Source organism: Sprattus sprattus, assembly GCF_963457725.1.
Source record: "Sprattus sprattus genome assembly, chromosome: 14".
Lineage (NCBI taxonomy): Eukaryota > Metazoa > Chordata > Actinopteri > Clupeiformes > Clupeidae > Sprattus > Sprattus sprattus.
The window spans coordinates 30,999,262-31,026,260 of NC_137912.1; the positions used below are offsets into that span (position 1 = coordinate 30,999,262).

At 44.3% G+C, this 26,999-nt stretch overlaps 1 protein-coding gene across 1 annotated transcript; it reads left to right on the plus strand.

The window, feature by feature from the left end:
• The first annotated feature begins 906 nt into the window (after positions 1 to 906).
• On the plus strand, positions 907 to 15,959 carry ankmy2a (ankyrin repeat and MYND domain containing 2a). The gene is made up of 10 exons (XM_080851644.1): positions 907 to 1,034; positions 1,516 to 1,580; positions 1,740 to 1,878; positions 9,440 to 9,538; positions 10,056 to 10,216; positions 10,908 to 11,122; positions 11,790 to 11,925; positions 12,345 to 12,473; positions 13,603 to 13,732; positions 14,480 to 15,959. The coding sequence occupies exons 1-10, from the start codon at positions 968 to 970 to the stop codon at positions 14,641 to 14,643; spliced, it is 1,305 nt and encodes a 434-aa protein (XP_080707770.1). The 5' UTR covers positions 907 to 967; the 3' UTR covers positions 14,644 to 15,959.
• The last annotated feature ends 11,040 nt before the right edge of the window (positions 15,960 to 26,999 follow it).

Here is a 26,999-nt window from a genome sequence, read left to right on the forward strand (position 1 = left end):
ACTATTTCGATAGTTTATAGATCTTCTCAGTATTTTAAAAATGCACGAGTTTTGAAAGAAAAGTGAGCGTTTATCATAGACCCATGCACATGTATGACTGGCGATTTGACTAGCGAGATTCAAAGTAACGTAGAGGCAAATCTTTTTCACACACTTCACGTAGAGCATAAACCTTTGAATACTCCATGAAATTGGTTGCGAAATGTAAAAGGTTATCGTGATTTTTATCCAGAAAAACCGCAGCTCCTGGCAACTTGCGCTTGTTTGACACGTCTAACAGACCTCTGACGGCAGAGAGCTCCTTTCCCAAAATGGCGGCGACGCGTTTCGCCGAGGCAACGGGCTGAAGCAGTGGAGGCGGTGTCTATCTATACATGTCTATGAGTCCGCCGCTGCCTGATGTGAGTCCGCATGCGCAAACACAAACGGTTTACGGCAGAAGGCTCAGGAGCAAACTATCCAAGACGTGCATGCTCATACATGGTTTAATATCAACGTATCTGGCTTCTCTTAACGCATAATGTAGGTTTATTTAACGTAGTGTTTTATAATTTTGTCAACGGTTTACAGCATAAGGCTCAGTGTCAACATATGGGGCTATGTTGTATTACTGTTACTAGTAGGCTAATGAATGCACTGCTTAACTAATAATTCAATAAACATGAAGCTTAACATCATAAACCTTGGTGGATTTCAAACGTAAACAAATGCGCTTGTCATTCCACTTCACGCTGTAGCCTACACCACCAGCATTACCTGGCTCGTTGTACTACAATAGTGTCGCAAAGTTTGCGCATGCGGACTCACATCAGGCGGGTCCTCACATTTGGCAGCGACAATTGAGCCTTCTGCCGTAAACCGTTTGTGTTTGCGCATGCGGACTCACATCAGGCAGGGACTCACATTTGGCAGCGACAGTTATTCCTCTTTAGGCACGTCGAGAGAGACTACAACAATTGCAAATAAAATGGCTGCTCCAGCAAAGGGGGACCTAAGAGACGACGAGAGGGAATTATTACTAGTTATCGCTGCAGGTAACTTCAGCTGTTAGAAACGGACTGCTGTTGAATAGCAAACTAGCTTGGTGGTTGTTTAGAAGCCATTCTGTCAAGTTACCAGGTCTAATATATTACAGAAAGCGCAAAGTAACCAAGCTAACTTACAAAGTACGATGAACTGCATGTTATGTGGACTAGGACGTTCTAGTGATGAAATTGCAGATATTGCTCGATGTACAGTGCATGAGCAAAACTAATATGCTATATAGCCAACGTTAGTTGATGCCTCCAAATCTTCTCGAGGTGACGTGGTGAGATTAGGGGAAACGTTCTGTTTATCGGATTAAATCAGTTAATTAATCTGCTCTCAATTGTGGTATTTGGCCGTTTCCTGAATAGCAATTTATTGTTATACAGATATTCATATTTGCTATTCAAACAAGTTTTAATGCACGCTCATGTTAGGTTTTGAACAGTAAAACCCTTTTGAGTGCTGACATGTCACACCATTTATAAGGTAACGTTCAGGAGGCTTCGCGACTGCTGGGTTGCAAAGAGGTGCGCGTCAACTGTTTGGACGAAGTAAGTACAATGTGACTGCTATTACACTTGAGTCTTGAGTTTGTACACACGTTTCCTGTTAGTGATTCGCGCAGCGTCAGTTTACGTAACTCTTTAATTTTATACCAATATATGTGAGGGAGTAGGTTCAATGTATGCGGATTTATTATTTGTTTTCAGAATGGAATGACCCCCCTTATGCATGCTGCCTACAAAGGCAAAGCAGACATGTGCAAACTGCTTCTGCAGCATGGAGCTGACGTCAACTGCAATGAACACGAACATGGTTATACCGCCCTCATGTTTGCCGGCCTCTCAGGTGTGTATCTCAGTCATTTCTGACTTTTGGATGCGATTGATTTTCTTCTACTTCATAAGTGTGGTTGCCTTAACACAGCACTATCCCCTCTCACCATCGCATGCAAGTACTCATAGCCAGCAAACTATCCAACAGTGGTGGAAGAGGTACTGAAGTTTAGTCCTTAAGTAAAAGTACAAGTACCCAGGAACATTTAAGTAAAAGTAAAAGTACTACATCAACAATCCTACTTAAGTAAAAAGTACTCACTTTTAAATTTACTTTGGGTTGTCTCTCAATGTCTAGGCTGTGCCATTTTTATAAAGAAATAGTGACTGGTAATAAATGCCTCTACATATGTCACTACTAGCAATAATTATAAGCAACAACATTTGTTAATTGGAAAGGTTGGTGTACTTATTGGGCCTATCGTCTGTAATACTATTCACACTCTATCTTACAATTCTGCGGATGACAATATATCTACCAGGGATTATTTACAAAGTTAATACCACTAGTGCAGTGCCCGTAGGGATTATGCATTCTGTAGTGTTAGCAGACGTAGGTGTAGCTGTTGGGTAGTGTAATAGCAAGACATATTTGCACTCCACATAGGTACAGGTAACACTGAAGTATTATTGTGATGCATGTTTCCTTTTCATGTTTTCAAATAATGAGCAAACAAAGTACACACGAATTACAACAGATACACAGGACACTAATACATCGGAAAACCTCTGTCATTGCGTCAGTAGATGCATGAACGCATGGTCACTGGTCTAGGCTAACCAGCAACGTTGAATAGAAAGCTAACTCTTATACAAATACATCAAACTACAATATACTACTTAACATGGTAATGAGGTAATGAGAGAACGCAAACGATAAAATAGAAATATCTCGCGAACTATGAATTCAGAGAGAGAGTTGTATAGAGTAAAATTCATGCGTTTTGCATATGCCATTAGGGGTGCAACGGATCATCATTGATCCGTGATCCGTTCGGATCATCTATTTCGGTTCGGCACACGCATGATCCGCGGATTGATTTATGAAAAAAGAAAATTGTGCGCATGTTCAGTCCACACACAGCCGTAACCATTCCTGCTAGTTCCAGGGACAGAGCTACTTAACACGCTCTGGGTAAAAGTCTGCAACAGTTCCCTTTTCAATAAGCAAACAGTCCTACTGTTTATACATTGAATGCTAAACCGTACCCTTTCAGGAAGTCACAGAGACACCAAATCTTAATACCCCATCTGACCGGTTTCTTAGGCATACAGTACCTTGCGTAAGTATTCACCCCCTTGGATGTTTTACCCTTTTATGGCTTTTATAAATCAGTCATAGTCAATATAAGTTGGCTTTTTGGACAAAAAAATTCACAAAATAGCTCTCTTTAATGTCAAAGTGAAAATATATTTCTACACAGTTATGTAAATTAAATACAAATATGTAATGAAAATAAGTGCTTGCATAAGTATTCACCCCCTTTATCACCCCCTTTGTATAGACTGACCTAATTCAACAGAGGTCCAGCCAATTGGTGCTAGAAGTCTCACAATTTGTGTAATGGGGGTCAGTGTGCAGTGAATGTGTCTCAAGTGATTGTAGTATAACGACACCTGTGTCTGGAAGGTCCATTCACTGGTCAGTATTCAGTAATCAGTATTACTGGCTATTGTTAAACCATTAAGACCCAAGATCACTCTAAGCAACTCAGAGAAAAGGTTGTTGAAAAGTATAAGTCAGGGGAAGGATACAAAAAAATGTCCAAGGCACTAAACATCCCCTGGAATTCTGTTAAATCCATCATCAAGAAATGGATGGATTGTGGCACATGTGTAAATCTGCCTAGATCAGACCGTCCTCACAAACTGAGGGGCCGTTCAAGAAGGAGACTAGTAAGATAGGCCACCAATAGACCTATGACTACTCTGAAGAAGTTTCAAGCTTCAGCAGTTGAGATTGGAGAAACTCTGCATACCACCACTGTTGCCTTGGTTCTTCACCAATCTAAGCTTTATGGAAGAGAGCCACTGTTGAAAAAAAGGATCGACTACAGTTCGCCAAAAGGCATGTGGAAGTCTCCATGGTCAAGTGGAAGAAGGTTCTGTGGTTTGATGAGACCAAAGTGGAGCATTTTTTCAACAGTGGCTCTCTTCAATGAAGCTTTGATTGGTGAAGAACCAAGGCAACAGTGGTGGTATGCAGAGTCTCTCCCATACCAGCTGCTGAAGCTTGAAACTTCTTCAGAGTAGTCATAGGTGTCTTGGTGGCCTCTCTTACTAGTTTCCTTCTTGCATGGTCACTCAGTTTGTAAGGACGGCCTGATCTAGGCAGATTTACACATGTGCCATATTCCTTCCATTTCTTGATGATGGATTGAACAGAATTTCAGGGGATGTTAAGTGCCTTGGACATTTTTTTGTATCCTTCCCCTGACCTGTACTTTTCAATAACCTTTTCTCTGAGTTTCTTAGGGTGATCTGTGGTCTTCATGTTGTAACAGTAGCCAGGAATACTGATTACTGAATACTGACCAGTGAATAGACCTTCCAGACACAGGTGTCGTTATACTACAATCACTTGAGACACATTTACTGCACACTGATCCCCATATCACTAATTGTGAGACTTCTAGCACCAATTGGCTGGACCTCTGTTGAATTAGGTCAGTCTATATAAAGGGGGTGAATACTTATGCAATCACTTATTTTCATTACATATTTGTATATAATTTACATGACTGTGTAGAAATATATTTTCACTTTGACATTAAAGAGAGCTATTTTGTGATTTTTTTTTGTCCAAAAAGCCAACTTATATTGACCATGACTGATTTATAAAAGCCATAAAAGGGTAAAACATCCAAGGGGGATAATACTTACGCAAGGTACTGTATACTGTTTCCAAAGTAACATTCCGTCAAATGTAATCATGGCCTCACCCACTGAAAGATTTTTACATGGTCAAAGAAGTTTAAGGACGTAGTTGCACAGCATTTTGCTGGTGCTGAACATTGACTGAGACAGGTATCCATGAATTTTGGAAGTGGTCATTGACTGCATTTTCTATCTAAGCAATGGAAAAGTATCCCATTTAGTTAGTCTACTGCTGGGTGTGTTAAGTGTTTTGAGAAAGAGTACATGGTATTGAACCAAGTGTGAAAATGATTGGAAAAAACTGTAATGGTCTCACTTTCTGAAGCTTGTCACCAGAGTCTGCTATCGTTGGGTTTGAACAGGGTAGGTATCTGCATAACTCCTCATACTTATCTCATGGCATTGGTGTCTGCCACATAGGACACTTGTAAGGCTGGATCACATGAACAGTAGTCAACAAAAGAGGGTAAATGATGGATATCCATGAGGATGTTTATCCTCACAAACACCTTCACCTCCTCTGCAAATGTATTGTATTTGTCCACCCGCCTCTTGAGGATTGACCATAAGTTCTCAATGGGATTAAGGTCTGGGGAGTTTCCTGGCCAATGGACCCAAAATATTGATGTTTTGTTCCCCGAGCCACTTAGTTATCACTTTTGCCTTATGGCAAGGTGCTCTATCGTGCTGGAAAAGGCATTGTTCATCACCAAACTGTTCCTGGATGGTTGGGAGAAGTGGCTCTCGGAGGATTACTTCATGTAATTGCCAAAAAAAAGCCAGTGACACTTATTAAATGTTTGTAATTATACTTCAGTCTTCCATAGTAACATCTGACAAAAATATCTAAAGACACTGAAGCAGCAAACTTTGCGAAAATTCATATTTGTGTCATTCTCAAAACTTTTGGCCACGACTGTAAACTAAATGAATGACCGCTCAAAAGTTAGCAAAGGTAAACCCTGTAACACTCGTATTTGTACATTAGCAGTTTATGCTAAGCGAGTTCACGAACAGTAGCCTACCATCATGCTAGATTAATTAAGTGACATTGCTCGTAACAATTATGAGCAAGCTAAACTATAACAAACACATAAACATAAAGACAAGGTAGGCTACAAAGTCAAACTTACGTATAGGCTACATGGACGCACACAACTTCAACAAAGTGCAACGTTCAATTATGTTCAATTATGTTAAAATATTCCCAAAGTTAACTGCCACTCCATCTAAATAAGCCGTGAAGAGAAATCAAAACACTATCACATGACCAACGCAATTACCAAATATGGTCATTTACCTAAACATGCTCTGCCTTGGCAATTTAACAAATAATTACTATGGCCTTTTTAACAGGTACTTAGCAATCGATTACAGTTTTTCTCTATTGTTAAGAAGTAAAAAGCGAAAATTCGGCACAATCTGCACAACCTTCACGTCATGTATCAATCGCTCGCCCCAAATGGGAAATACTTAAGACTCCCTTATCTGCATTAGACTCTGATTTTCCTTGTGAACTGAAAACTGGCAAAGTTACTGCCGTGAAATGTCTGACATATCATAAGCATTTAGCTTCTTCAGGTTTGGTGAGGACAGGGATCTCCCATCATCCTCAACTGGGTAAGCACATGTACATGTGAGGTTGTCTTAAAAGTTTTTCATGTAATAATAATAATAGTAAAATACTTATTTTTACATGACAATTTCTTTATTTTGGATTTGGTTAGCCATTCCCTGGCAGGCCCCAAGTCTGGTAAAAGGTGATCATGTGGTAAGAAGACATATTGTCCTTTCCGTCCTACACAGACGTAGACGCATGGGTACCAACTCCAATTCATTTACACCTCGTCGCCCGTTAGGCTTAGAAGTAAGAAGTAAGAAGTATGCAGCGAGACGGCCACAGAAACGCTGCATGGCGTTTATTTTTAAGATTTATTTATGGGCTTTTTAGCCTTTATTTGGATAGGACAGTGAAGTATTTTGGACAGGAGGAGTGGAGAGGTGGGGAGAGGATCAGGACACGACAGCAGGACGGAAACGAACCAGTGTCCCCGCGGGCATTATAGCCCGTAAATGGGGGGCTTTTTGGCTCCCCCGCGTTTTTTTGTTTTATGATATTCTTCACCTTATTGCTGAGATCTGTGGTTTTAAAACCTCAAAGGGTGGGAACTTGTTATGAAAAGCACGCCGTATGTCATCTCTGAAGGGGCCTGGGTTGAAGTGACCCTAGATTAGTTGTACAGGGTTCTGGGGCTCTTGACTTATATGGAGTTCACGTCTCTCCCTGATGTCAACAGATATTGGGAGACCAAGTCTCCTCAGGGTCCATGGGCCAAAATGATAATATTGTGGGATAGGTATGAGGTATGCTCCATGTTTCGGCCCTGCAACTGAAAATAGTAATGATCACCTTAGGAAGCTGCGTTATTTATAGGACCACCTCAAAAGGAAATGTCAACAGCTTTATCAAGGAGGCTATTATCTTGGTGTCAATGGGACCATGGTGAAGTCAAAAGGTACATAGGAATGGAAACAGTACATGAGATGATAAGATAAGATTAAGTGAAAGGCGGTCAGGATATGGGGGCATGGGGTGATTGTAATGAAGGCGGTCAGGATGTGGGAGCATGGGGAAATGTAGGGGTAGGGGCATGGGTTAATGTAGGGGTAGGGGCATGGGTTAATGTAGAAGTGTTTTGGTGCTCCAGGGGAGGGACTCCTGTGGCACGTTACCTGTGTCACGTACCTGTCCAATCTCCACACTGCTAATCATTAGACTGAAATCCAAAAGATTTCACACCATCACACACAAAGCATAAACCAAACCAAAATTGCAATGGTAACAACAGAGAATTTTAAAAGCACATAACACCAGGAAGACAGTTTCTGACATTTGATAGAAAAGCCTGTATTTTAGGTGAATGGCTAACATAATTCACTGGCGGAAAGGTCATTGCATCCGACTGGGTGTCATCAAAAAATAGCTAATGTTACATTGCAAGTTGCAACACTTCCACGAAAATGAAAGTTGTGTGTAACATATGTCTATCAGTTTGAATATCATCTATCCACTGGTGATTTAAGCACTTAGTTTGAGAAGCTTTCTGTTCATTGAAATGATATTTCATTTTCAACTGTCAAAAGTGGTGGGGACGGAAATGACCGCTTCATATGACGCCTTCTTCTATATGAATGTTCCAGCGTCACTATGATGGGGCCCCTTTACTTGCTGTTGAACTTAAGTTCAGTAATATTTTGAATTACTTAAAAATTATTTCAGATTTTTATGAAGAATAGTTTTCCATGGTAAATGTCCTTTGGTATAGGGTTGTGTTATTATTGTTGTTCTACCAAAGTTACTGATTGCTTGTTTGTGAATATGTTGATTGTATATACCTAATGTGTTCTTCTTGGTTATTTAATGAGGTTTTGTTTGAATAAATAAAATAAAAGTTTTGTTTTCTTTATAAAACTCCACATGTGTGATTTGTCTTTTATTTTGTGGTTTTGTAGTAAAATTTAGATTATACCATTTCAAATTGCAATTTCTCCTGATAACATTGGTGGGTATAGTTGACTACACTACACATGTAACAAAGCCGCAGAACGTTACTCCCAGGAACTGCTTTGATCTCCATCACAGTACCGTTGCCATATCCACAAACCTATATTTTCACGCTTAATAAGACATACCACAAACATTTTAGTCAATTTTATGCCAGAAACATTATCATTCAAGATAGCACACATTTCTCGAAACAGGAAATATTTTATGATCTTATTTCTTATTTGCCTTAATTGACTTGCTCAATCTCCGGCCTGGATTACCGCATGGGCCTTGGGGGCACAGGGGCCCTAAAGACCTGCACTAAGTTATCCCTGCTGTTCAAGGGTTGACCCTTCAGAGACCCTAAAGACCTGCACTAAGTATGCCTTGCTGGTCCAGGGCTGACCCTTCAGAGACCCTGTTTTGTGGTTGCTGGTTAAAGCGTAACTCTTAACTCTAACTTTACTCTACCTTTTAAAGATGGGATGCTTCGTGCTCTCAGATTATTGATGCTGAGTTTGTGGTAAATGGCATATTTGGGATCAACATTTAAGATGGGGTGAAAGAATAAAAATGTGGAAGCATGTCAAACTACCTCAAAGGAGCCTCAGTCTCCAGAGGGTTTACCCAGAGCCTCAGTGCCTAGAGGGTTTACCCAGAGCCTCAGTGCCTAGAGAGTTTACCCAGAGCCTCAGTGCCTAGAGGGTTTACCCAGAGCCTCAGTGCCCGGAGGGTTTACCCAGAGCCTCAGTGCCTAAAGGGTTTACCCAGAGCCTCAGTGCCTAAAGGGTTTACCCAGAGCCTCAGTCCCTAGAGAGTTTACCCAGAGCCTCAGTCCCTAGAGAGTTTACCCAGAGCCTCAGTCCCTAGAGGGTTTACCCAGAGCCTCAGTGCCTAGAGGGTTTACCCAGAGCCTCAGTGCCTAGAGGGTTTACCCAGAGCCTCAGTCCCTAGAGGGTTTACCCAGAGCCTCAGTGCCTGGAGTGTTGTAAAGTCGCAGTGTAAAGTGTTTTTCCCTGTGATTGTGTGATTTTACTTCATTCTTTAAATAACTGTCTGAATCCCTTTATAAAACTATAACCCAAGACATCACCATGTGCAGCTCTGCTATATTTTGCTTTATTAATTCATGACTCATGCCTTTATGCAGGTAAAACAGAAATCACCTGGATGATGCTGGATGCTGGGGCTGAGACCGATGTGGTGAATTCCGTGGGACGGACGGCATCACAAATGGCTGCTTTTGTTGGTATGGACCTTAAATTGATGACCTATGCTGCAAGTGAATGTAACCTTTCTGGGATAACCCCAAACAATGCAATAAGAGGATTTGGGTCAATCTATGATTGGTCACTAGCAGAGGAGTTCTACATGTCCTTTTTGGCTAATCAAAGACCACACATCCTGGATCATCTGCAAAAGTCTTGCCACACTGCAATACTTAAGTCTGGAAATAACCAGGGCCTTCATGTTTGCATGATGAAGTGGTGAGTGTTTTAAAAGACACGTAAGACCAAACTCCAAAACTCCAGATGGGTATAAAATGTTTATATAATCATTTGAATTCCATATACAATATCCTCAGAGTGTATTAAATCGCCCTTAATGGGTTAGTTTTGTTAGCCAGAGATTGTATCTGATGTCTTGGAAGGGAAAATTACTGACCTTCACTTACTTGACTGAATGACCTGATTTTAGCATTTTCAAAAAATCTAGAAATTGAACATTTATTATTTTACTCTCTTTTTTGTTCTCTTCCCCTGTAGGACAACACGATTGTGTCACTGTCATCAATAATTTCTTTTCTCGTGCAAGACTGGATTATTACAGCAAACCACAGGGTCTAGAGAAGGAGCCCAAGCTACCGCCCAAACTGGCGGGCCCCCTCCACAAGATCATTATGAGCACCAATCTCAACCCTGTAAAGGTAACTAAAGGAATGCCCATAGGAACTGACAAAAAGCTTTATTGTGTTCACCTTAATTATGTTATTTCTGTGACTGAAATACCGGTGATCAAGCTGCCCAAAAATGTAAACACATAGTTTGAACACGCTGGTTCCTACTGTGGAGCTTTCTGCTTTTCAAGGCACAAATGCAATATTGTAATATCAGGGTGGGAAATAAAAGCAAAGACAAGAAGTGTAGATCATGCTTACAAAGCAAAATATTGTCATGGCATGTACAAGCCAATTAAATATGATCTAAATGACCAATATCTTGTAAGCAGTGGTGTATACAAACACAAAACTCTACACTAACGCTGTTTAGTGAGGTACAAAATACTCTTTTTACCTTGACCACACTTGATCATGGTACCCCTTTGACCTTGCTACTCCCTAAAACTGAAAGAAATGAGTATTGAAACTAAGTTGTTACCATGTGAATTGAACTAATTAAGAGTGGGTTTTATGCTGTCCTGCCATTATGACAGAAAATTGCATAACTGTACTTAGCTTAGGTATTTCAAATGATTTTATTTGTCAATGGATTTATTTAAGAGAAAAGGGAGAAATGAACAGTAAACCAAAAACTGTATTGAACCAGAAGTAAAGCAGCCGTTTTGTTGCAGTGGTATGATGGGTGATGTTGGGCTTGGTGCTGCTTGTGTATTGCCAGATGGTGTTGCTGGCTCAAGAGAACCCTATGCTTGCGGAGCCCGAGGCACTGGAGAGATGCAGTCATGTGATGGAGTTGATCTGTGAGAAGTGCGTGAAGCAGCAGGACATGAATGAGGTCCTGGCTATGAAGATGCACTACATCAGCTGTGTGCTCCACAAATGTGCTGTCTTCATGAAAGACCGCCAGGACAAGTTGGATGGTCTCGTGAAAAGGTAATGCATTTTGCCTGTTTTTTGCCAGGTACACTTTGTTTTAGAAAAGTAAATGGTATCCCTAAGTGCCATTCATTTAAATAAATGCCATTCCATAGATGCCATGCCCTAGCTGCTCTTCCTGTCCCCTTCTTGCCCATGACTACTTTTATAAGTGGCTTTAACTAATCCACTTGATAGACAAAAATCTGCATTCAAAATAGTTTTTAACTAACGTAATGGTCAACAAGCTGGTAACGCGGTTTAGCTCGTTGTTACACGCATTAACTAGCTCATTATACATTGGAAGAAAGGTTCTTTCTAGATCTGTGGGGTACGTGATTTTGCTATAATGAGAGAAAATCAAGTAGAATGGGTGGATGAATGGATCCTGATAATTTCATCCATAAGGAGCGCTGCAACTGACACATTTCAATAGCTCAGTAACCAAAAATTAGGATCTTTTTATGACAACTTGGTAAAAGTTCAAACGTTATGAAATTCTGCTTAGATCCTAATGATCGCTGCTTGCTGCTAATATGTTAACGTATTATAATGACCGAGTGTTATAAATGTTGATACTCTACGTATAGTATTGTTTTCAAACATATTCTGTCCTTTAACTTATAATCCTACATTTTATGCTACATTATACATTTTATAAGTTTCTCCAAATCTTTGACTCCAGCCTTCTGAAAGGACGAGATGGAGATGGCTTTCCTGTGTATCAGGAAAAGTTCATACGTGAGTGCATTCGGAAATTTCCATACTGCGATTGCACTCTACTGCAGCAGCTGGTCAGGAGCATTGCACCAGTCGAGATTGTAAGTATATCATACACCACAGGGGAGGACTGTTGGATGTGATCAGATATGTCCATTTAGTCTAGAGACAATTCAAAGTTGTTGACTACAAGACGTTTGAAAATGAATGGAAGCAAGGCTTTTCCTCTACGCCACCTGACTTCTCCATTCCCACTTACCTTTAGCCAAAGACTGCCACTTCTCGTTGGTCTTTGCCTTGGGAGGCATTCCGATTGGTTAAGGAGTTGTTCCAATCAGTGTTTAGTCCACATTTATCCATGATTGTCTGATGATTAATGCAATACAACTGATGACTCATAATGAACTCTTGAATAGTTTCTGTAGTATGTTTGTAAAAGCTTGCTATTTGTTTATTTCTAAAGGCAACTTGATCTGTCTCAGACATTCAGACATTGAGTTAACACATGTTTCCTCCCCAGGGGAGCGACCCCACAGCCATCTCTGTGCTCACTCAGGCCATCACAGGGCAGGTGGGCTTTGTGGACGCTGAATTCTGCACGGCCTGTGGAGAAAAGGGAGCTGAGAAACGATGTTCCATCTGCAAAATGGTAATGACTATGACTATTCTTCTTTACCTAAAGACCTACTTGCCTTCACACTTAATATGCTTTTAGCCCTTTAAGTATATAAAGGTAGATAACATTCTGACAGCAAGCATCCTATTTACACCTATTTTGGGGAGCTCAAATTCATGTATGTAGGGATTTGGACTTATTTCAAAGTAGACGTCTTGGCCCCACATAGTTAGTTTTTAAGACTTTAAAGTAAGGTAACTATTTGACAAATATCAAGAAACTGAGACCAGCTGTTTTGTTTTACAAGCCATATCATGACTTGTGAACAGTAAGCTAAAAATGACTCCATGGGTCCACCTATGTGTTGTCAGCATTAATACAAAATTGATGTTGAATGGTGTGGAAAATGCAAGGCTTTTCCTGCAGGGTTACATGAGACCTCTCCACAGTCCCTTTTAGTAGCATTCAAGGCCTGGAAAACTATGACATCGACACCACCATTTCCTTTATAGTGATTTTATTCCCATCTGAACAATGCACAGGTGGACATTACAAGCGGTTCACTTTAATAGAAAAGAATAGACTCATTGGTCCTCCAAAGGGCACAATCATTCCTCGTCTGTGCACCCCACATGTGTGGATCTGTGGAGACATCTGAAAGTGTCCCGATCTAATGGGGCTGAGATGTGGAGGCTGGCCCTAGTACTGAGGCTGCTGCTGCTACATATGTGGTGGCAGCTACCTCTACACACAGGTGTTCCCCAAACGCCTTATGTGCTCAGCCAGAGCCCAAATCCTTGTGGAGGATGTTACTGCTGCCCATGGCAATGACAGGGAAGTGCATAAACATCTTTATGTACCACTGCTGGGTCCTCTGAGCCATGGTGAAATATCTCATCAGTTAAGCTGACTGATCAGAAGTTGTGCTCAAGTACCATCTCCAGAGTCAGGGCTGTCATGGTGGACCTGGAGCAATCCCTTCGACACGCCTCTTCACAGTTCCCCTACTATAGGCCTTATGAATGGTCAAGACATCGTGACATCACCATGGGTATCTTTTTCTTTGCTCCCTTATTGTGCCAAAGGCTCCATAGCGTTTAACATGCAACTGATGAGAAAATGTCTTGGTGATGTTTTGTGACTGTCTGTAAACTGTGTGCAGGTGATCTACTGTGATCAAGCTTGTCAGAAGATGCATTGGTTCACCCATAAGAAGTTGTGCAAAAGATTGCAGGAAGAGAGGGAGAGGCATGAGATGGAGTCTGCCAAACACGCTGAGAGACCAGTGACTGGTATTTACCAAAAACACTTTGAAAGAATTCTACCTTTTGACTCCACAGTGCGGTCTCTGGACTGAGAGCGAAGCAGAGTGGAATCTGATTAGGTTGTTTTGGGTTTAAAGTTTAGAGGAGAATGTTGTTAATTAGTTTTGTTGTTAATTAGTTTGAGAAGTCAAACTGACAAACACATTTCATAATACAAAGTACTACAGTTTCTAAATAAAAGCTTTAATCAATCAACTCTATAACTCTTAGTTAGGCATCTTTAGTTTATCAATTAACTCTTAAACTCTTAGTCAGGCATCTTTAGTTTATCAATTAACTCTATAACTCTTAGTCAGGCATCTTTAGTTTATCAATTAACTCTTAAACTCTTAGTCAGGCATCTTTAGTTTATCAATTAACTCTTAAACTCTTAGTCAGGCATCCTTAGTTTATCAATTAACTCTTAAACTCTTAGTCAGGCATCTTTAGTTTATCAATTAACTCTATAACTCTTAGTCAGGCATCTTCAGTTTATCAATCAACTCTCTCTTAATCTTAGTCAGGCATCTTCAGTTATCAATCATCTCTTAGTCAGGAATCTTACTCACTTCCCCCTTAGTCCCTCCATATTAACCTAGTGCCCTATCCTATGCCCTAAATATTCCTACCTGGATAAATCCACATATGGCCTGATTTATTTTAGTTGTTTTATTGATGACTTCAAAGACATCTTCCAAAGGTGATGCCTTAATGAATACTACATTTCTTTAACAGTTGATGTGACCCATCCTGCCATGGCAACACAGTCAGTTGAAGAGACAAGCACAGCATTGAAGGACCTCTCTGTGGAGCGCCCCCCGTCGTCTGCCCAGTCTTCATCCGATGCCTTGAGTGACACGCTCATCTGTCCACCTACTTCTACTACCAACACAGACTGAATGCTTTTGCCCACTCAACAAATATCCATGCCATGCTTCAGCTGTGAAGAACGCAGACACATACATCAAGAGAAAGGGCCATGACTAGAGAAAAATGTCCTGTTTCTTCTGAAGTAGTGAAATAAAAACAAAATGAGTCGAACAATCATTGTTACAACTTTTGAGATGACATTAATTGAAAAAGCATTGCAACACAAGGACTAAATCACTAACTCATTTTTGTGTAGTCAGGTTTTTTTTCAATTCACAATTTAAGAAAAGGCAAGATTATTAACTGCAAACATTAAATTCATCATTTACACTACATTAGATCAACTCGCTCAGTGACTGCAGAGTATGCCTTAACGTTATGAGAACGGTTGTTTTGACAAAGGAAGGAACAGACCAGGAACTAACTTTTAGATGAAGCACCACATTTTAAACTACATTGTTTATGTATTCACTCTTCCAAAATAGGAGATCCTGTGACCTCACCTCTAGTATCTGAAATGCTTTGAAAGTTACTTATTTACTAAGTAATCAACATGCCATATTGAGTGTTTGTTTTTGGAGAAGTGAACCAGTCCAATTTTTTCAGGTATAATTACCAGTTCAGTAAATTACATTGTGTTCCAAGGTCCAATACAACCCACTGTGTGAAGAGGTGTATCTGGACTAGCATACTCCAGTAAACTAATTTATTCTCCACAGGTCATCCATCGGCTAGAACCATCAGTGCTGTACTCTTTAGAGAACTAGAATACTACTGGATATGTACCATGTTTGGGGGCCTGCCTAGAGGTGTTAGTTACCATGGTGAATAATGCCCTGGGGATGCTTACTAGGGAACATTGCATTTCAGTACCAGCATGTGCCCTTCAATTGGTCAGAAGTGTTACCTTGGATTGCCTGCACAATGTGCCCTTCCGACGTAATTTGTGTGTGTGTGTCTGTCTGTCTGTCTGTCTGTCAGTCAGTGGCATGCAGTACGTTTTACTTATAGGCAAGCAGCGCCAACCCCAAACACCCGCCCCGCCACCCCTGCTCTCGCAAACACACACAAAACATCACCACAACACATGTACTGGCTGCTTAAACTGCTTTTATAAAAGAACTTCTGCTCCAGCCTGATCTTCCCTCTGTTTTCCTGGTGCATTTCTCCTCTATGCTGTACTGTAGCCATCTACACATTTCTGCACTACTTTTTGCCAAAGAAATCAAATTAAAAACTATGTATAACTGCCTGGCATTTTGTAACCCCATGAAATTGACAGGAGACTGCAAGTAGATATTGTCCACTAGTGGGCAGGCTTAAACAATAATGCCAGATGACTGAATAACAACTAGAGAGAAGCAGATGATGTAAGCTTTGAGAATGTGTGGAGCTGTGGGCTCTGACTGTGACCGCTCAATAAATGTTCAAAGCTATTTCTGTCTTCCTACCTGGTTACTATAAGTTCCTATATCTAAGCTCTGGTGATGTTTTTGATTATATCGTCAGTTTCACTTGCGTGTGTCAACTAACATGCAGTATGTTATTTCTTGTCTGTCACAGTTCTATGCAGCATACCTAATGTTACTGCTTAGTTTCTGACATTTAGGAACTTATTTTACGAACTACTGACATTTCTCCCAAAATCCAATTTACAGAGCCCAGAGCCTGAACCCCCTTAATGCAAGGACAATGGCAACAATAAATTGAAGTGAAATGTAATAGGGTATATGCTCCACACTGTGCAAGAATAAATCAAATATAAAATAAATTAATTAATTTATGAAGATAAAATTTGAAATGTAAATAAAATCAAATTTAAAAATAACTCTAATAAAAATAAAATAAGGTGTTGAATAAAATTTTTGAATTTAAGTGTCTCACTGCCTGTGGATAAAAACTTCTCTTAAATCTCTCAGTCCTTGAGTGTAGACTTCGTAGGCGTCTACCCGACGGCAACAGGGTGAAGAGGCTGGCATTGGGGTGTGTGTCATCCCTCCTGATATTTTTTGCCCTCGACTCCACCCTCTTGTGATAGATGTCATTCACGTTGGGTAGGGACGCTCTGATAGTGCGCTCAGCTGCGCATAGTGCGCACCACCCTCTGTAGGTTGGCCTGGTCTTGAGCGGTACAGCTTCCGTACCAGACAGAGATGCATCCTGTGAGGACGCTCTCCACAGCTGAGGAGTAGAAGGTCCTCAGGATGGGAGGGGAGACCTTGAATTTCCTCAGTCTCCGGAGGAAGTACAGCCGCTGCCTGGATGACTTTGTCACATGTTGTGTGTGGAGGGTCCAGATGCACCCCCAGGTACTTAAAACTAGGAACCCTCTCCACAGGCTCCCCGTTGATGGTGAGGGGGGTGAACCCGCTGTCCTGCTTCCGTCGGAAGTCCACCACCATTTCCTTTGTTTTTTTTTATATTTAGGGCCAAATTCTTGGACTGACACCACAGTGCCAGGTCTGCCACTTGGTTCTGGTAGGGCTGCTCATTGTTATCAGAGATAAGACCCAGCACCACAGTGTCGTCTGAAAATGTAATGATGGAGGTTGAACTTCCGGAGGCTGTGCAGTCATAAGTGTAGATGTTGTACAGTAGCGGGCTCAGAACACAGCCCTGGGGGGAACCTATGTTGAGGGTCAGCGGCCCAGAGGTAACACCACCCTCCACTTTCACCACCTGGGGGCGGTCAGTAAGGAAGCTGAGCACCCAGTTGCACATATGGGTGTTGATCCCCAGCGACCTCATCTTGTCGATCAGGCGGAGGGGGACTATGGTATTGAAAGCTGAACTGTAATCAATGAACAGCATCCTCACATAGTTCCCAGCCCCCCCCACCATCCAGATGGGTAAGAGTGGTGTTTAGCAGGTTGGAGATGGCATCGTCTCTGCTTCTGTTTGCTTTGTATGCAAACTGGAGGGGGTCAAACGAGTTGGGCAGGGAGGTGCAGATTTAATTTTTCACCAACCTTTCGAAACATTTCATCACTGCAGATGTCAGGGTCACTGGACGGTAATCGTTCAAACATGATGGTTTACTATTTTTGGGCACCGGTACAATGATTGACTTTTTAAAGCAAGATGGGACGACAGCTTGGGCCAGGGATGTATTGAAGATCATGGTGTACACTGGAGCTAGTTGGACAGCACAGGATTTAAGGACCCTTTCAGGGATCTGGTCAGGCCCGGCAGCCTTTTTCCCATTTACCCCTTTGAACACCCTCCTCACATCACTCTCACTTACTATGAAGGGGCCAAGGGGGGTTTGGTGTTATTGCCAATCATGTCGGCCATGACTGCCATTGAGTTATGATCTTCGCTCTCCATCTCAAACCTTGCAAAGAAAGTGTTGAGTTCATCAGCAAGGGAGGGGTCAGAGCTACACACCGAGCCGGCCTTGTTCTTAAAGTCTGTCATTATTCGCAGGCCCTTCCACACACTAGCGGGGTCACCTGCGGTGAAGTCGGCTTCCACTCTGTCCTTGTATCGGCACTTTGCAGCTTTTACGGCCTTCCTTAGGCCATAATCAGCCACTTTGTAGTCCAACATGTCCCCCATAGAAATCCCAACATTATAGGCAGCAGTACACGCTGAAAGTGCTGCCCTGACAGTTCCATCTACCCATGGCTTCTGGTTTGGGAACATTTTTATTTTGACTGATGGTATAATGTCATTTACCAGTAGGTGGATGTAGTTCCCGACCACTTCTGCAAACTCACTGACGTCGGAGGAGGACTCCCGGAACATTTCCCAGTCAGCGTTGTCAAGCGCGTCTTGCAGCAAGCCTTCTGATTGGTCAGTCCAACATTTTACCTCTTTAGTAACCACAGCTTCATTTAGGATCTTTTGCTTGTATGTAGGGAGTAGGAAAATGGCAAGGTGATCGGATTTTCCGAATGCAGGCAGGGAGATAGCCTTGTAGCTGTCCTTGAACGGAGTGTAGCAGTGATCCAAGGTGTTGCCTCCTCGCGTCGGGAAGTGGGCTGTTTAAAATCAGGCAGGCCCCGGGAAAGTTTGGCTTTGTTAAAATCACCGAGAACGATGATAGCAGCTGCCGGATGACGATGTTGTTGTTTGTTTATCACCTCCTGCAGCTCGGATATGGTAGTATCTGTGTTGGGGGGATGTAAACCGCGGTGGTGATGATTGCGGTGAACTCACAGGGTAGATAGTGCGGACGGCACATAATGGACAGATGTTCCTGATGGGGAGTACAGCCCCGGGAGAGGACGGCACATAATGGACAGATGTTCCTGATGGGGAGTACAGCCCCGGGAGAGGACAGTAATGTTCCTCGGATCACACCACTTGTTGTTAGTCATGAAACAAACTCCTCCATTCTTGGACTTTCCGGACTCTTCCGTTCTACCCATGCGGGCCATGGAGAAATGCTCTGCGGGTGTAACAGAGTGATCCTGGATAGATGGGGACAGCCAGGATTCGGTAAAACATAAAATGCTACAATCTCTGGCATCACGCTGGAAGGCAATCCTTGCTCTAACATCATCCATCTTAGTCTCTAGAGACTGGACATTTGCTAGCAGAATACTGGGTAAATGTGAATGGTTTGCCTTCCTCCTTAGTCTGTCCCGGATACCCCCTCTTCTCCCGCGGTGTTTTGACCGTTTCCTGGGCTTGTCGCTATTACTGTTATGACCGTCAGTTTGTTGGAGAATCTCAGCTGGAAACGCAGACTTGCTGTCAAAAGACGTGCTAACATAAAATATACCGCACTGATCCCTAATGTCTAAAAGCATTTGGTGATCATATGTGATCATACTAAAAGTTTCATCAGTAAAACAGATTAAATATATATATAAATAAATATATGTATAAATACAGCCGCGGAAAAAAATTAAGAGACCACTTCAAAATTATCAGTTTCTCTGGTTTTACTATTTATTGGTAGGTGTTAAAGTAAAATGTACATTTTAGTTTTATTCTATAACCTACTGGCAACATTCCTACCAAATTTCAAATAAAAATATTGTCATTTAGATCATTTATTTGCAGAAAAATGACAATTGGTCAAAATAGCAAAAAAGATGCAGTGTCTTCAGATCTCGAATAATGCAAAGAAAACAAGCTCATATTCATTTTTAAACTACACAATACTAATGCTTTAACTTAGGAAGAGTTCAGAAATCAATATTTGGTGGAATAACCTTGATTTAAAATCACAACTTTCATGTGTCTTGGCATGCTCTCCACCAGTCTTTCACATTGCCGTTGGGTGACTTTATGCTACTCCTGGCGCAAGAATTCAAGCAGCTCGGCTTCTTTTCATGGCTTGTGACCATCCATCTTCCTCTTGATCACATTTCAGAGTTTTTTTTATGGGATTCAGGTCTCGAAATTGGGCTGGCCATGACAGGGTCCTGATCTGGTGGTACTCCATCCACACCTTTACTGGCCTGGCTGTGTGGCATGGAGCATTGCCCTGCTGGAAAAAACACTTCTCAGAGTTGGGGAACATTGTCAGAGCAAAAGGAAGCAAGTTTTTCTTCCGGGACAACGTTGTACTTTGCCTGGCTGAGGTTTGTAAAAGACCATAAGGATTGAACCAAAGCCGACTGGAGGGTGTCCTAGTTCGTCTTCTCTGATGAGTCCAATTTCACAGTAGGTGCAAGACTCTGTGGCTTGTAGGCCTCTCCAGGTCTCCGTCTAACCATCAGACGACCATGTGTTGGGCAAAGCTGAAAATTGGACTCATCAGAGAAGACGAACTAGGAGACCTTCCAGTCCGCTTTGGTTCAAAGTACAACGTTGTCCCGGAAGAAAAACTTGCTTCCTTTTGCTCTGACAATGTTCCCCAACTCTGAGAAGTGTTTTTTCCAGCAGGGCAATGCTCCATGCCACACAGCCAGGCCAGTAAAGGTGTGGATGGAGTATCACCAGATCAGGACCCTGTCATGGCCAGCCCAATTTCGAGACCTGAATCCCATAAAAAAAACTCTGAAATGTGATCAAGAGGAAGATGGATGGTCACAAGCCATGAAAAGAAGCCGAGCTGCTTGAATTCTTGCGCCAGGAGTAGCATAAAGTCACCCAACGGCAATGTGAAAGACTGGTGGAGAGCATGCCAAGACACATGAAAGTTGTGATTTTAAATCAAGGTTATTCCACCAAATATTGATTTCTGAACTCTTCCTAATGTGGCATAACAATATGGTGAGTTGATGGGACTACCTCAAGCACGACTACGCCACCCTGGGGATTTCGCCCAGGGAAATAGTTGATTTAATCTAGCACACACACACTAGGGCACACAGGTTGGTGAAACTGAGGAAGCTTAGAGACGTGTTTCCATAAATAATAAATATATGTTTATTAATACACAGGTATAAAATACACACACACCACACAAAGACAAGGAACAACAAACACAACAGATGGATGAACACAACACAAACAGACACTGGACTGAGGCTTACCAGTCAGGCAGGAGTTTTAGACAGCAGGGATATATCTCCGGGAGGGGGGGGAACACAGCAACCGTGCACTGCTCACACCAAATGCATATACAGTAAAGGGGTGAATCCACACACAAACACACCAAAATGGGCTCAAGACCGCACACACACACACGGGAGATATTACCACCGCTAGGGTGGGGAAGGAGGAACTACCTTACCTCGAGCACAGTCAACAGAACATTGAAGACGTAACAAACAGAAACAAAACAAAAGTACCCACACGAAGATGGACACAAATAAACAGAAAAGAAATATGAAAACAGTAACACAACCACGCAGACACAAGCACACGCAGGAGCAGCTGTAGCAAACTGCAGCTGCGTGGGAGGACGACGAGACGTGAAGGGAGACGAGACAAACGATACAGTCACTGTAAGCAAAACAGCAGCGGCAACCCACCCAGGCCAATTCCTATGGGAGAGATGAGAACGTTACCGCCACACAACGTTAATAGTAAATATTAAAACAGGCAGCAAGGTAGCCTACCAGGCATCCAAGGGTATGAGACGCAAGATGACAGGCAGCAGCTTCTATGTGTCCGCTAGCTAAATACAAAGTGTAATAAACTGTGAGTAGCCAGCTTAAACAGAGTAACCGTTTGTGCAGATCAAGGACCCAAACATACCTGTTTGCAGCGGCACACAACGAACACGTAATCCGTTTGACTGAACAGGATACGGAGTAATGGCTGGAACCACGATTTAAACAGGCTTAAACACACAACGAAAGGTGAACTGAGCTTTACGCAACAGGTACCATGAAATACGACGCATGCCCAGATGGCACGTAGTTGCCCATATATAGGAGCTAAGGAGAGGCACTTAATTAGGGCTCAATGAGACAGGCGGGGAGAAGCAAACAGACAGAGCAGTGACGTCAGCTTCTACCCGTCCTGCTACATTCTACCCCCCAGTCTTTCGTCGTCGCCCCGACGTTGGACACCTCAAAGCTACAAATACCCCTTGGCTAACTCCATGGTCGAAACCACCCCGAGATAGCACGAGAAGTAAGGCTGGCAGGGTTTGCAAGCCCTCCAGCAGCTGCTTGGGGGAGCCGGTGAGGGTTGGAGTGCTGGCCAGCCGAGGCTCTAGTGGTTCGTCGCAATGGCAACGCATTAGCGTTGGGCTCAGTTACAAAAGCGGGAACTGGGGACATTGAGGGCAAACTCTCACTTTCCAACTCAATCTCACCCAGGGCAGCAGGTACAGCCGCAACTGGGGCCGTCGGGACCATGGGTTGGCCAGAAGCACACATACTCCTTGGGGCTGGGTCTGGCCATGAGCTAGAGGATGGTTGAGGTGCTTCCGGGACCAGGATAAGCCAGTCACAACTATCTAATTCTGCACTGCTTGAGGCTGGAGAGGCACTGCCCGGTGGACCAGCTGGTGGGTTGGGGACAGGCACGTTCCTCTCCAGCACACGTTTTAAAAGAGTGCGGTGGACCCGTTTGACCTTCAGCAGGCTATCTACGGGTGCAATGGTGTAGACAGAACCTCCCTCCGGAGGCGCTTTCAACACCTGATACACCACTGGGCTCCACAGGTCATGAATCTTGTGACGGCCTCTCACGCCGTAATCACGAAGATAAACCCGCTGACCCTCCACCAGTGGCGCATCGCGGACATGCTGGTCATGTTGAGCCTTGCGACGGCCTGCAGCCACCTTGAGTCGTTCCCGTGCCCCCTCAAAAGCTACCTGTAACCGGGTTTGGTGTTCCAGAACCCACTCATGCACACTCCCTGCAGCCGGCTCTGACACCCTACCAAGCAGAAAGTCTACTGGCAGTCGGGGTTCTTGGCCAAACATCAAAAAATGTGGTGTCTCACCGGTTGCCTGATGGGGGGTGCTGTTGTAGCAGAAGAGCAGCTGGGGGAGACACGACACCCAATCCCTCTTCCTGGACACTGGCAGGGTGCGCAGTAGGTTGTGCAACGTGCGATTAAAACGCTCGCACTGTCCATTACCCGCTGGGTGGTATGGGGTAGTGCGGGACTTCTGGACCCCATAGAGGTTGCAGAGCTGTTGAAGGAGCCTAGACTCAAAACTCCGACCCTGATCAGAGTGGATGCGGCCAGGCGCCCCAAACTTACAAAACCACTCGGCCACTAGTACTTGGGCCACCGTCTCCGCTCGCTGGTCCCTAGTTGGCACAGCTAAGGTGTATTTGCTAAAAACGTCCGTCATTACTAAGACGTTCTCATGCCCAGAAGCAGAGGGCTCCAGCAAGGTAAAATCAATTGCCACAATCTCGTGTGGACGCCCAGCTAGGAGATGGCCCATGAAGCTCTGCGCAGCCGGCTGGGTGTTCTTTGCCAACTGGCACCGCTCGCACTCTTGACACCAACGTGCCACATCAGAGGACATACCTGGCCAATAACAACGCTGCCGCAGCAATTCTGTGGTGCGCTCAATGCCCTGATGCCCATGCTCCTGGTGTAGCAGTGTCAATACCTCCGGCCTCAAGGTTGATGGTAGAACTACCTGGAGGATCTCCTCTGCCCCCTCAGGGCGAAGGATCCGGCGGTAAAGCACACCGTCCTGTTCCACAAGACGGTCCCACTGACGGAGCAGGGTCAACGCAGACTTGGAGAGCTGACGGCGTTCGTCAGGACCAGGTCGGGTCTTACGCCTCCAGAAATCAAATACCTGCCTCAGAACTGGATCGGCCCTCTGTAAAGAGTGGACATCAGTAGGAGAACGACAAGGTAAAGCGTCAATAAGTGACTGGCTAACCTGAACAGTGGGCCCTTGCTCCATGGCTTGCTGTAGAGAAGGCGGGACGGCTGTGCCCGGGATAAGTCCTTGCACCCCAGAGGGAGCAGCTTGGTTTTGCCGGGAAAGGGCATCGGCGTTTACATTGCTCCTTCCTGACCTGTACCGCAGCTCAAAATCAAAAGATGCTAACTGGGCAGCCCAGCGTTGCTCAGTTGCTCCCAGCTTAGCAGAGGACAGATGGCTAAGGGGATTATTATCTGTAAATACTAAACACTTATGTCCCAACAGATACTCCCTAAACTTCTCCGTCATGGCCCACTTGAGCGCCAAGAACTCTAGCTTCATAGAGCTATAATTGTCCATGTTGCGCTCAGTGGGCCGAAGACCACGGCTAGCATATGCAATGGGTCGTACCTTACCTCCTTGATCCTGGGAGAGTACGGCTCCTAGCCCCCCAAAGCTAGCGTCTACCTCCAGGATGAAGGGCAGCGAGAAGTCCGCATAGGCCAGCACGGGGGCGGTGGTGAGCTTGGCCCTCAAGGCCTCAAAGCTCGCCTGACAACCCGCTGTCCATGCACTAGCCAGACTCCAGTTTGGTGGACCTGTGGGACTTGGACCCGGTTTGCTCGGCCACCAACCTGTGTAAAGGGGCTGCCAGTTTGGCAAACCCCTCCACAAAGCGCCGGTAATAACTGGCAAACCCCAAGAATGAGCGCAGTTCAGAGACGCTGGTAGGGTTACGCCACTGAGCCACTGCCTCGATTTTACTGGGATCAGTTGCGACGCCCTGGTCTGATATGACATGGCCCAGATATTTCACTTCCCTCTGAAAGAAAGCGCACTTAGTCAGTTTTGCCTTAAGACCTTGGTCATGCAGCCGGTCCAGAACAAGCTCCAACCGTTCTAAGTGCTGAGACACTGTGGACGAAAACACCACAATGTCGTCAAGGTACAACAACAGGGACTGGCACTGCTGATCACCAAATATACGCTCCATGAGCCGCTGGAACGTAGAGGGAGCATTGCAGAGCCCAAACGGCATTCGATTCCATTCGAATAATCCAAATGGGGTACAAAAGGCGGTCTTGGCCTTATCCCTCTCGGTGACAGGGACCTGGTTATACCCACTGGCCAAGTCCATAGTGGAAATCCAGCGACTCCTCAATGCGAGGTAGGGGGAACGCATCCTTCCTGGTCTTCGCATTCAATTGTCGATAGTCGACACACAAACGTAGTGCACCATCCTTCTTTTTAACCAGGACAATTGGGGAAGCATATGGGCTGCAGCTCTCCCTAATTACCTGAGCCTCAAGCAGTTGATTGATGTGGGCCTTCACAGTCTCGTACTCTGATGGAGGTATGCGGCGGTAGCGCTGCCGAACAGGCGTTTCATCAACCAGGGGGATGTCATGGGAGAGCAAATTAGTGCAGCCCAAGTCTCCATCATGAGCCGAAAAAACGGTGTGATGCTTCTGAAGCAAGGCACTAACCTGCCTCTGCTCCGAACTAGACAGTGATGGCAGCTCAAGCGCTTTAATTTGGTCTAGTATGGAGTGCGGTGATGGCTGAACAGTGTGGGAATTAACAGTGGCCGTGATAGGCTGAACTTCAGTCACCCCTGAAGGCAGACTGACCACATACACACTCTGTAATGTGCCCAGGGTGGTACGTGGATACAGGAGCACATCTGCAGTACTGACATTGACCACTGGTATACAGGCAGTGCCACGGACAACCCTCACCAGAGCAGGGGAGGCCAACAACCCAGCCGGTAGGCCAGACTCTGGGGGTTCAAATAAAACAGTGCCATGAGCGTACAGTGCTGAGCAAGTGGACGGGATAAGCTTCATAGTCCCACCAGGGATACGACACGCTTTTCCACCACGCACTTTCACCTGACCCACCATATCAGGGAGGGGCTGTGTCTCAGCATGACGGCACTGTTGCAATGCCTCAAGGAGGGGAGTAGGGGCCTGTGAGACCAAGGGCAGTTTGAAAAGAGCTGGGCCATGTTGTCCAAAAAGTTCCTGGTAGCACTTGCTAAGGACATTCATCCCTAGCACACCAGGAACTTTGGCGCACAGGTCACCAGGGGGGTCCTTTACGACCAGGATCCCACAGTTTGGTACAGACTTGCCACAAAGCTCCACACCTAACTCTATGTAGCCAACGTAGGGGATAGCAAGCCCGTTGGCTGCGCGGAGCTGAAGCCACTGACAAGACTGGAGACGGTCCTGACCCAGTGGCGCAAAATGCTTTAAAAAGAAAGACTCCACAATGGTGGACACCATGGACCCAGTGTCTATTAAGCAGGGTACCAACACCTCGCCAATGCTTACATCTAAATGGGGACAAGACGACATTAAAGATGATACTGTACCTACACTAACCCCAACTACTGAACCAGTAGGCTCCCAAACCGAACTGTGGCTCTGCAGTCCGGTGGGCATTAGTTTTCCGCCTGGGGGAAGGGCTGATGCTGTCTGCGACGGTTAGGCCCTGAAACAGTAAGGGAAGGAGGCTGTATGCTAGGGGGCATCCGTTCTCCGTTGCACTCCCTGGCATAATGCCCGGGTTGCTGGCATCTCCGGCAAATAATAGAAGGATTCTGAGGAGGCCAACGAAACTGTGGAGCACTTTGCAGTGAAGAAAGGCTCTGTGTAAGCTGGTTCAACTGAGCTTGTTGTGCTTTTAAGATCTCTTTTAACTCACTTAGCTCTGAGCCCTGAGCCAGATTACTAGCTGAAGGCTGTGAACCCCCCCGAACGCCATACTGAATGCCATAAGTAGATGGGAGAGAGTGGCTACGCTCCCTAGCACCCCCTGGCATACCCTCTCGCTCCCACCTGATTGCTTCAGCACGTAACTCTAGTAAAGTTATGACCGGCTGCCGTCGCACCAATTGCTTCAACTCCCGCCGAAGAGCACCATCGCGAACATGCTCTGTGAATTGGTCTCGTAATAAGACTGCCGCATTGGGCACAGAGTCAGGGGCACACTGCGTAACCTTATCCATTAAGCCCAGTAAAGCTAAGGAAAATTCCTGGAGAGTTTCGCTCTCCTGCTGTTTCCGAGAGAAAAAGGCTTCCTGTAGGGCTATATATGACTCTGAACACCCATACAACTCCCTCAGTATAGAAATAATCCGATCAGGGTCCCTACGCTCAACAAGGGGCCGATACTTAATTTCCTCT

Bases quoted from the DNA above. Each gene is read 5' to 3' on its own strand.
- ankmy2a (XM_080851644.1), top strand. From the start codon at position 968: ATGGCTGCTCCAGCAAAGGGGGACCTAAGAGACGACGAGAGGGAATTA. The intron at 1,879-9,439 runs GTGTGTATCTCA...GCCTTTATGCAG, and splicing joins CATGTTTGCCGGCCTCTCAG to GTAAAACAGAAATCACCTGG. The intron at 13,733-14,479 runs GTATTTACCAAA...TTTCTTTAACAG, and splicing joins CGCTGAGAGACCAGTGACTG to TTGATGTGACCCATCCTGCC.